The sequence below is a fragment of the Lucilia sericata genome, unplaced genomic scaffold (assembly GCF_015586225.1).
Source record: "Lucilia sericata isolate MDLA Ls3-8-SP2 unplaced genomic scaffold, ASM1558622v1 Contig000199F_arrow, whole genome shotgun sequence".
Classification (NCBI taxonomy): Eukaryota; Metazoa; Arthropoda; class Insecta; order Diptera; family Calliphoridae; genus Lucilia; species Lucilia sericata.
Genome location: NW_023994227.1, coordinates 22,501 through 34,451, shown reverse-complemented (window position 1 = coordinate 34,451; position 11,951 = coordinate 22,501). Strand labels below are relative to the sequence as shown.

Genomic DNA, 11,951 nt, shown 5'->3' with positions numbered 1-11,951 from the left:
GAACTGAACTAGAACTGAACTAGAACTGAACTAGAACTGAACTAGAACTGAACTAGAACTGAACTAGAACTGAACTAGAACTGAACTAGAACTGAACTAGAACTGAACTAGAACTGAACTAGAACTGAACTAGAACTAAACTAGAACTGAACTAGAACTGAACTAAACTAAAAAGCCTAGTCAACTGACTAGTCTAAAAACTAAAGACTATTCTACTAGTAAATATTAAAATAAATGGACTAGTAAAGAGACTAGCCAACAGATTATTCAATAGACTAGTCAACAAATTAATTCATAGACTAGTTCGTTAAGTAGTCAACGGTCTATATAACGGACTAATCATTAGACTAAACAACAAACTAGTCAGCAGACTTCTCAACAAATTAGTTAATAAACTAGTTAATAAACTAATCAAGGCCCTAGTTCAGATACCAATCAGCAGACTATTTAATATGTATTTGAAATTTTTGTTTGACCTAAAATAATTCAGTTCTAAAATAGAGGACATTTTAGTCTCTACTTTAAAATACTGTTAGGCATTAATTTTTATCCCTCTTTCCACTAATTCTCAATATGAAATTCCTTCTCACAAATCTTTCCACTTACTTAAGCCCACACAATTATCTATCTATTTGAATGCCTGCAAAAGCCAATTGTGATTAAGTGCTTCTATTGATAAAAATTTAAAAAAGAAAAATAAATTATTTATACAAGTTATTTTAAAGCCAAGTTTTATCATTAGTATGGCTTGTTGAAGATTTATTACCACTGACACCCACACCTACACCAGCAACAATTGTACTACTAGTGCTAGTACTGCTCGTATTATTAAATGAAGATGCATCTTTACAACTATCCGTGACATAATCGTTTGTATTCGTATTGAATAAAACAGATTTGACATTTGAATTTACATTTAAAATTAAGTTTAAATTGTTGTTCATGTTGCTGCCACTGTTGCCAATGCAGCTAATGTTATTACTGTTGCTGCCATTTGTCAAAGTATTATAGAGTAAACTTCCGTTTCCTTTTGTAGTTTGTTGTTGATTTTGTTGTTGCTGTAAATAATTTATGGTTTCATTCGTTTGTAGTGTGTGCTGTGGTTGCTGTTGCAATATATATTGTTTTTCATTAGCATCCTCCTCCTGCTGTTGTTGTTGTTGTTGTCAGGACATTAATGCTGTACGATTTGTTAAATAATTTTTATCTGCTGCCCCATTATAAGCGGCTGAACTTGTCTCTAGTGATGTGGTTTCGGTTACAGAGGTGGATGGTGCTGTTGCTGTCCATCTAACACTTGACCGTTGATTTGCTTTGATAAGAAAATCTTTGGAATTGTTGGTTAAAGTATTACCCTGTCCATTGCCACTTAATGCAGACAATTCATGTGTGTTTTTCATATTGTTCATACCTCCACTAGTTACAGGTGTTTTTAGACTACAACGTTGATGGTATGTTGAGTTATGATGATGATAATTGCCTCCGCCTAGGCCTGGTCCTGTCCTTAGGGTTGTTATGGGCGCTGAGTGTCGCACACCGTCACGCTGTGTTGCTATAGTTGAACTGCGTAAAATTCCTGTAACATTATTTTTTTGGGAAGAAATAGAAAAAGAAAAACTCATTAATTAAAAATATATATTTTGTATGTAGGCGTGTGTGTGCGATATACATATGTGTGTATGTATGTATATCACATGTTTGTTGAAACGGAAATAAAGAATTTTTTTCGTTTTTAACCAATTAAAACGGAAATTCATTGTTTTTTCGTTGGGCTTTTACGTGCTGGTTTGTAAGCTTAGTATATTACTGATTTCCATTTTTGTACCTGTGTACTAGAGTTCGCCTAAGATTTTTTCGCATTGTTGTTTTTGAATATTTTTTTTCCTAAATAATACTAGTGACTGCCAATTTCATAGAACGTTTTAATTGACAACTGTTATGATTTTTAAGATTTTGGATTTAATTTATTCTTGAAAATTTTGCTTAAAATACAGCACTTAATTTTATTAAATTAAGAAATTAAAAAAAAGAAATTGCAAAAATTTTAAAGTTTGACCTCTGACCTCGAACATTGAAGATTTAGTTACATTATCCTGATTTTCAAAATATATTTCTTTTTGTGTTTAAATTCTACTAATATATTGATCGTTTTTGACAAATTTTGTTGATAGATTTCCAAATGTCAAATATTTGACCTTCGACCTCAGACTGATTTCGGTTTTTTAAGAGATTTTCTTAAATTCATTCTTTTATAGTTTTTTATTCCAAATTTCAAATATTTGACCTTTGACCTCAGGCTGATTTCGTTTTATTTTTAAGAGATTTACTAAACACCTCCAATAAATATCAAATTTTCATTTCCATTTTAGAGAAATTCTTAAAATTACAAACATATTTCAATCAATTATAATATTTTTGTAAAAATGTTTTTTTAAAAATTTGACCTCCAACCTTAGACGTTTAAAGCTGACATTAGCCTAATTCTTTATAGCTATCAAAAATATATTTCCTTTTCTGTTTAAATTCTTCTAATTTTGATCGGTTTAGATAAATTTTTTGATACATTTCCAAATTTAGAATATTTGACCTTTGACCTCTGGCTGATTTCGACTCATTTTTAAGAGATTTATTTAAATTCTTCAATAAATATATAATTTTTGGTTCTATTTTATAGTTATTCTAAAAATTCGAAATCTTGACCTTTAACCTTTTTTGAAAATATTACAAGAATAGTTTTGTTTTTCTTTAATTTAGATCCGAAAATGCGTTTTGAAATAAATTAAAATATATTTTTTTTATTAATACTTACCACAATGTGAGATGCGTCGATTTTTTGGAGATCCCGGACAGGTGTATAGAAATGAACGTTGGGTATCTGATAAATCATAGAAATGAAATAAACAAAATTTTAATAATTAGCTCAAATTTTTGAGTGGAATTTGTATAGAAAAGTTTCATGAAAAGAAATGGTAAACTTACCATTTCTCTTAATACGATTATGATCGGGTGAACCCGAACATGAATAACGTGAAGTCATTTGATCGCGACGATTTAGACTCTCTGCACCTATATGGACGAACGGGCACCATCGAAAAAACATTTTAAAACCAAAACGAAATCTGCAAAGGAAATTGAAAAAAATGCTTATATTCAATCATTTTTAACCTTCAAAAGATAAACGAAATATTTTGAAATACAAATAAAATAAGTATGTATCAATATCGTAAAGGATAAGAGAATAAAGTTAATGTAAAAGTAAAACTGATTTCATATAAATACCTAACGTTGGCAAATATGAAAAAAGTCTTTTTGAAGGAGAAATTATTTCCCACTATTTAATTTTTCACAAATAAATATCCTAAACTAACTTTTTTAAATAAATGTAAGAACAAATTTCGCATTGCACCAAAAATGTTAGGAACAAAAGTTGACCTGTTAAATCCATTCAATCTACGCTTTTAAGATTTTACCCTTTCCCTATTACTTTTCAACTGAAGATATGTTGTCATTGCACAAGAATATAAATCTTCATTTTGCTTTATACACGTGTATAACATTTTTTTTATCTTACTCTTACTATTACTCAGGATATTGTTTCACAGAATTAAGAACATTAACAGGAATTTGCACTGAAGACATCATTTTACTTGTATGGCGGTTGAAATAATAACAGAGAAAATGCATTTACTCACATTTCACAAAACGGTAGCGTAGAGGGTAGATTGTACTGGAAATTATAGTGGATTTAAAATTAATACCAAATTGCAGTTATTTCTTTCAGTTAATTTTTCTTTTAAATAATTTATATCATTAAGTGCAAGAAAATTTAGTTTGAAGATATTATCAAATAAGATTATTTTTCAAAATATGGTATTAATATTAATCGTAAGATGTGGGAACATTTATTAGGAATCTTTTTAATATATTAAAATAAGTTCTACTGATTTAAACAAGTTTTATGAAAAATTTGTTGTACTAAATTTTAAAAGTGCCGTTTAAATATAAAATATTTTTCTTTAAAACCAGTACATTTCATTATTTATCTAAATTCAGTTTTTTTTTTTTGATTTTTAATTTTAAATCAACTTCAAATTCTGTTAACAGCGTGAATGCAGATGGCACAAATGCAAATTGAGATATTATGCTCATGCACATCTGCAGTGAGAAACAAAAATTAAATGATTTAAATCTGAATCTTCCTATTAATACAATTATACTATCTACTTTATAGACTGTTTTATAGACTATGACTAGACTATGACTAGACTATGACTAGACTATGAACTAGACTATGACTTGACTATGACTAGACTATGACTAGACTATGACTAGACTATGACTAGACTATGACTAGACTATGACTAGACTATGACTAGACTATGACTAGACTATGACTAGACTATGACTAGACTATGACTAGACTATGACTAGACTATGACTAGACTATGACTAGACTATGACTAGACTATGACTAGACTATGGACTAGACTATGACTAGACTAATGACTAGACTATGGACTAGGACTATGACTAGACTATGACTAGACTATGACTAGACTATGACTAGACTATGACTAGACTATGACTAGACTATGACTAGACTATGACTAGACTATGACTAGACTATGACTAGACTATGACTAGACTATGACTAGACTATGACTAGACTATGACTAGACTATGACTAGACTATGACTAGACTATGACTAGACTAATGACTAGACTATGACTAGACTATGACTATGACTAGACTATGACTAGACTATGACTAGACTAACTAGACTATGACTAGACTATGAATAGACTATGACTAGACTATGACTAGACTATGACTAGACTATGACTAGACTATGACTAGACTATGACTAGACTATGACTAGACTATGACTAGACTATGACTAGACTATGACTAGACTATGACTAGAATATGACTAGACTATGACTAGACTATGACTAGACTATGACTAGACTATGACTAGACTAGGACTAGACTATGACTAGACTATGACTAGACTATGACTAGACTATGACTAGACTAGACTAGACTATGATGACTAGACTATGACTAGACTATGACTAGACTATGACTAGACTATGACTAGACTATGAAAAAAACGGTCTAATGACAGGAAAATGTTCTAGTCTAGAGAAATGAAATAGGAAACAAGACACTCTAGGAAATTAAAAACAAGTGGAAATACTTCTGCTTTTCATTGTATTCCTTAAATTAAAAGTATGTTGTATATGAAAATACAGTAAATCCCACCAAACCGAACATCTTTGACAAGCAATCACCCGTAGAACATTGTTATAAAGAGTAGATATAATACAACCCACTCTTCCCTCTTTCATTCTTTAATGGCTGACATTGATGAGTGATTTAGTTGAAGGCGTCATGAAAAGTGGCAGCCACAAACTAACAATATTTACACACACACACACACGCAATCTCAGCCATATACATCAATTTCTAGACTTACATACATCTCTATTAAAAGAAAACACACACACACTTATTCACTTCTAAAGGATCTTAGGTTTTAGCGTAAAGTTTACACTTGAGCGTAATACTTTTAGTAATCTTTCAAATATTTACATTTCCTGTTTACCAACAGCATGTTTCCTCTTTTTTTTGTTCTTTTCTTATTTCTTTATCTACGTCTTGTTATGACTTTTTGCAATAAAAAGTTAAAGGAAAATAAGGATAGTAGTAGAACAAAAAATTTACTTACCGCGAATTCATCCAGCAGTATATAATCGGATTGTACATGGAATTACTCATCGCCAACCAGTATATGAATAAATACACCTCTTGTATGAAAGGTGTTTCCGTTATGGCTGGATAACAAGAAGTTAGTATGAAATACGTGTGGAATGGTAACCAGCAAACAGCAAATATTAATACCACAACCATCATCATTTTTACCACCTGTGTATTAAATTAAAATAAAATATAAATACTTGGAAGATATGTAAGTGAGTGTGTGGTTTAAAAGAAAAGTTATATATTTTTTGGTTTGTACTTTGTTTGGCAAGTTATGGGTTTAATTAAAAATATTTAGATCTTCCTTTTGTTATTTTTGTTTACAATACAATTTACAAAATGCTTAATAGAAAACTTGGGGAATATATTGCTTAGAAAGCAAATCTAAAATAGGTACAATAATATTAAAAAGGTCTAGTATGAATATCTAAGATAAGAAATAAAGTAAAAAGGATGAGATTTATGCTAATCGGACAAGTCTGATTCCTTAGCCTTAGACGACGACAAAGACCATAGTCAAGTCATAGTCTAGTCATAGTCAAGTCATAGTGTAGTAATAGTCTAGTCATAGTCTAGTCATAGTCTAGTCATAGTCTAGTCATAGTCTAGTCATAGTCTAGTCATAGTCTAGTCATAGTCTAGTCATAGTCTAGTCATAGTCTAGTCATAGTCTAGTCATAGTCTAGTCATAGTCTAGTCATAGTCTAGTCATAGTCTAGTCATAGTCTAGTCATAGTCTAGTCATAGTCTAGTCATAGTCTAGTCATAGTCTAGTCATAGTCTAGTCATAGTCTAGTCATAGTCTAGTCATAGTCTAGTCATAGTCTAGTCATAGTCTAGTCATAGTCTAGTCATAGTCTAGTCATAGTCTAGTCATAGTCTAGTCATAGTCTAGTCATAGTCTAGTCATAGTCTAGTCATAGTCTAGTCATAGTCTAGTCATAGTCTAGTCATAGTCTAGTCATAGTCTAGTCATAGTCTAGTCATAGTCTAGTCATAGTCTAGTCATAGTCTAGTCATAGTCTAGTCATAGTCTAGTCATAGTCTAGTCATAGTCTAGTCATAGTCTAGTCATAGTCTAGTCATAGTCTAGTCATAGTCTAGTCATAGTCTAGTCATAGTCTAGTCATAGTCTAGTCATAGTCTAGTCATAGTCTAGTCATAGTCTAGTCATAGTCTAGTCATAGTCTAGTCATAGTCTAGTCATAGTCTAGTCATAGTCTAGTCATAGTCTAATTTAGTTATAGTCAAGGTCCCTGTTATGAAAACTTTATTTCCATGTAAGAAAAATTATATAAAAATCATAATTAAAACAATTACTTACACGTCTCTTACTCTTGACATTCTCCACTTGTCGCGGTGTATATTCTCCAATCGCTTTAGAACCCCATAATTCAATACCTACACGGGAGTAGGTAACACTCATCGAAATGATTGGTAGGAAGTATGTGAGTATCATAAATAAGATGTTGTAACTAGGGAACAATAAAAGAATTAAAAGAAATATTATTAAAAGAAAATTTAAAAAACATTTAGAACACGTTCGATAATAAATATATGTATATAAGAAGGTGTAGAAATGTAATTTTAAAATGGATTAACAGTGAGAGCAATTTTATGAAACATACAAATATGACACGTGTTAATTTTGACAATGAGTAATCGAAATAATAACAAAAACACTTCAATTTCAAACAATTTATTTGAAAAAAAATACATTTTTATTTTTCATATTTCTCCCAAAACCCAGTTGGAGTGCTATTTAGTTTGTTTTTATAATTGGCTTTTTATGTTTTCTATAAAATATTTAAATTTGTTTGTTTTCTTATAAAAAAATGTTGTTTATAAAAATCTTTGTTTGTTTAAAGGCCATTGTTACTAAAACAAGTTGTTTGTTTTATTGTTTTTCTTACAGACCTTGGATACCTAAGTTAAACAACAAGGTGTAATAAAAATTTTAATTATATCAAGAAAAAATTTATAAAAAAAGTGATTAAAAGGTAAGTTCAATATAATTTTTATAGTTTATATTGATAAATTTTTGAAGTCACATTTCTAAAATGTGATTTTTATAGATTTTCTTACAATATCTTTAAATGTTTTATATTATTTAATTGCAAACGATTCCTATCATTTTACTATAAAATTTCCTTTGTAAAAGAAATTACTGTAATTTTCATATGCATATTTAATTTCTCAAATGTTTAAGAAAATCAGCATTAAGACTTACTTTGAAAAATTACTCTAAATTCTCTTTTTGCTAAATTCTTCATAAATCAATTTTTGATTATAATTAGACTATAATTTCCAAATGAAATGAATAATTATTTTACATGTGTACGCATAACTGTCATTATAATTTCACAAATTAAACTTATATTCTAGTTTTAGTTCAGTTTCTGTCATTAATATAAAGATATTTTATTTAGCCTTTTTTGCTTTTATGTCAGAAACATTATAAATATTAACATCCATCTAGGCGTTCAAACATTCATACAAATATACATGAGGACTCATAAATTAAATCTTTAACACATTCATACATATACCCCATCCTTGTATCCTTCCCAAGTAGAGTTTTATAAAGAGTATTGCGTAGTATTCATATTGCAAAACACTTCAAACGTTAATTGAAATCATCATCAAACAATTATAATGGAGAAGAGGGAAAGCAATATAAGTAGATGTTGATGATGGTGATGGTAGTTTAACTCAAGCACAAAATGTATGTACATACTATATACAAACATATCTAGTTAACTTGCACCTTTGTAAAAGGAAAAAGGAGCAACAAAAAGGCAGCCACATGAAAATATACACATGAACTGTGATGTTGCGAGAAATTTAAAATGGGTTACAGCAGTTGGGGAAATTTCATTTTAGGAAGAAAATTACAATCGGGAATTTTTTCGCAAATAAAAAATTTTCTATAATTGGAGAATTTTCATTATATAAAGAGAATTTATCGCAAATTGAATATGGAAATAAAATAAAATTTATAAAAATTTGTCAAATTGAATGTAATAAAGAAATAAAAGAAAAGTTTGAAAAATTTTCTATTACAAGAGACAAAAATATTCTGTATAAACTGAAGATTTTGAAAATTTCGAAATTTTGCGTGAATACAGACATATGTATTTCGGAAATATTCGAAAAAAAAATACAATTTTTCTATAAAATGGTGCAAATTTTGAAAATTTTTCATAATAAAGAACATTTTTCTATAAAAAAGAAAAAAATTTCTTTAAAAAAATCCAAATAAATTATTTAAAAGAGAAAATTTCCTATAAAAAAGATAAATGTACGAAAATTTTCTGTACAAAAGAGATTATATCAAAAATTTCTATAGAAAATAGTAAAAAAACCATTTTTTTTTTATAAAAAAAGAGAAATTTATTGAAATTTTAGTAAATTTCCTACATAAAAGCCAAAAAATTAAAATTTATGAAAAAGAAATAAAGAATAAAGTTTTAATAAAAAAGAGACAATTTTGAAAATGTTCTATAAAAAAGAGAAAAATTTCTATAACAAAGAGGTATTAGTTAGTTAGTTAGTTAGTTAGTTAGTTAGTAGTTAGGTAGTAGTTAGTAGTTAGTTAGTTAGTAGTTAGTTAGTTAGTTAGTTAGTTAGTTAGTTAGTTAGTTAGTTAGTTAGTTAGTTAGTTAGTTAGTTAGTTAGGTTAGTTAGTTAGTTAGTTAGTTAGTTAGTTAGTAGTTAGTTAGTTAGTAGTTCGTTAGTTAGTTAGTTAGTTAGTTAGTTAGTTAGTTAGTAGTTAGTTAGTTAGTTAGTTAGTTAGTTAGTTAGTTAGTTAGTTAGTTAGTTAGTTAGTTAGTTAGTTAGTTAGTTAGTTAGTTAGTTAGTTAGTTAGTTAGTTAGTTAGTTAGTTAGTTAGTTAGTTAGTTAGTAGTTAGTTAGTTAGTTAGTTAGTTAGTTAGTTAGTTAGTTAGTTAGTTAGTTAGTTAGTTAGTTAGTTAGTTAGTTAGTTAGTTAGTTAGTTAGTTAGTTAGTTAGTTAGTTAGTTAGTTAGTTAGTTAGTTAGTTAGTTAGTTAGTTAGTTAGTTAGTTAGTTAGTTAGTTAGTTAGTTAGTTAGTTAGTAGTTAGTTAGTTAGTTAGTTAGTTAGTTAGTTAGTTAGTTAGTTAGTTAGTAGTTAGTTAGTTAGTTAGTTAGTTAGTTAGTTAGTTAGTTAGTTAGTTAGTTAGTTAGTTAGTTAGTTAGTTAGTTAGTTAGTTAGTTAGTTAGTTAGTTAGTTAGTTAGTTAGTTAGTTAGTTAGTTAGTTAGTTAGTTAGTTAGTTAGTTAGTAGTTAGTTAGTTAGTTAGTTAGTTAGTTAGTTAGTTAGTTAGTTAGTTAGTAGTTAGTTAGTTAGTAGTTAGTTAGTTAGTTAGTTAGTTAGTTAGTTAGTTAGTTAGTTAGTAGTTAGTTAGTTAGTTAGTTAGTTAGTTAGTAGTTAGTTAGTTAGTTAGTTAGTTAGTTAGTTAGTTAGTTAGTTAGTTAGTTAGTTAGTTAGTTAGTTAGTTAGTTAGTTAGTTAGTTAGTTAGTTAGTTAGTTAGTTAGTTAGTTAGTTAGTTAGTAGTTAGTTAGTTAGTTAGTTAGTTAGTTAGTTAGTTAGTTAGTTAGTTAGTTAGTTAGTTAGTTAGTTAGTTAGTTAGTTAGTTAGTTAGTAGTTAGTTAGTTAGTTAGTTAGTTAGTTAGTTAGTTAGTTAGTAGTTAGTTAGTTAGTTAGTTAGGTTAGTTAGTTAGTTAGTTAGTAGTTAGTTAGTTAGTTAGTAGTTAGTTAGTTAGTTAGTTAGTTAGTTAGTTAGTTAGTTAGTTAGTTAGTAGTTAGTTAGTTAGTAGTTAGTTAGTTAGTTAGTTAGTAGTTAGTTAGTTAGTTAGTTTAGTTAGTTAGTTAGTTAGTTAGTTAGTTAGTTAGTTAGTTAGTAGTTAGTTAGTTAGTTAGTTAGTTAGTTAGTTAGTTAGTTAGTTAGTTAGTTAGTTAGTTAGTAGTTAGTTAGTTAGTAGTTAGTTAGTTAGTTAGTTAGTTAGTTAGTTAATAACTTTCCATAAAAAGTTAATTTTCTAATAGAAAGGTAAAATTTCTAGAAAATTTTTATAAAAAAGGTGAAATTATGAAATTTTTTGTAAAAGAGGGAATTATTCTACAAATAAAACCGAAAAGTTTTCGAATATTCTATAAAGAAAATATTTTTTAAAATATTTATTAAAAAGTACAATTTTCGAAAACTTTATAGCAAATTTTTTGAAACAACAAGAAATTAGTGAAGAATTTCTACAGTTTAGGAAATAAATTAGAATTTGTCTATTCGCTTGCGCTTAAAAAAAGGCTACAACTCTACATGCTTCGTTTAAAATCCTTCCACGAAAACCCCCTTAATTTTCTTTTGATTAAACAAATATTACAACTTTAACAAACCTACATGTATGGATGCCAGTGTAACTGAACAAATATTAATGGAAAAAAATCGTTTAACATCAGATTTCAATATAAATTTTTTTGATTTCCAAAGTATTTTCCAAAAATAACGTCCTTCACAGTGTGTGTGCCAAAGTAATTACAAACAAATTTTTCCACTTGAAAAACAAGAAAACATGAAGCCAGCTACATCATTCGAAATCAAAATCGGTTTAATTAGGCAAATGAAAATAAACAACAAGAAACAAACAGGAGAGAACAGAACAGAACAGGTGTGGGTAAATTTTCAAATATAAATTAGCAAGAAAAAAATTCAGGAAACATGAAATATGTTGATTTGTTTTGTTAAAAACAATGTAGTTCCTTTTAGCTTCTTCAGCGACTAAATCGTTTTTCCACACAGAGATTTTTTTACACACTCACACACACATGCTTACTGGCAACATTATAATCCTTTGTACCAAGTCTCCTACAGTTTCCACACAGTTGAGTAATTTAATTCTTATTAATACTTACATGTATTCATGATGTGAATGATTTGTTGAACCATCTGGCCATTCAGAGTAGCAAACTGTACGTAGACCATCTTTGCTGGGTATAACATCGGTGGTGAAGAACAGCAGCATTGGACACGATATAATGGCCGATACCAGCCATATGACTGCAGCAATTGCCAAATTGTTACGTTTACTCATACGTGGTTTCAGAGGTTTCATTATGGCCACATACCTTTAGGAGTAGAAGTGGAAGAAAATTAAATAAAAATTTTATA

The 11,951-nt window shown here is 28.5% G+C and overlaps 1 protein-coding gene across 1 annotated transcript in view; it reads right to left on the bottom strand.

The window, feature by feature from the left end:
• Positions 1-242: 242 nt before the first annotated feature.
• Positions 243-11,951, bottom strand: part of LOC119601907 (tachykinin-like peptides receptor 99D) — a 29,890-nt gene continuing 18,181 nt past the window's right edge. Inside the window, exons 4-9 of the mRNA XM_037953148.1 lie at positions 11,696-11,908; positions 7,089-7,239; positions 5,733-5,929; positions 2,980-3,119; positions 2,810-2,875; positions 243-1,576 (exon numbers count right to left, since the gene is read on the bottom strand). Coding sequence (XP_037809076.1) covers positions 1,167-1,576; positions 2,810-2,875; positions 2,980-3,119; positions 5,733-5,929; positions 7,089-7,239; positions 11,696-11,908 — 1,177 coding nt within the window. The 3' untranslated portion in view covers positions 243-1,166. The remainder of the gene's footprint in view (positions 1,577-2,809; positions 2,876-2,979; positions 3,120-5,732; positions 5,930-7,088; positions 7,240-11,695; positions 11,909-11,951) is intronic.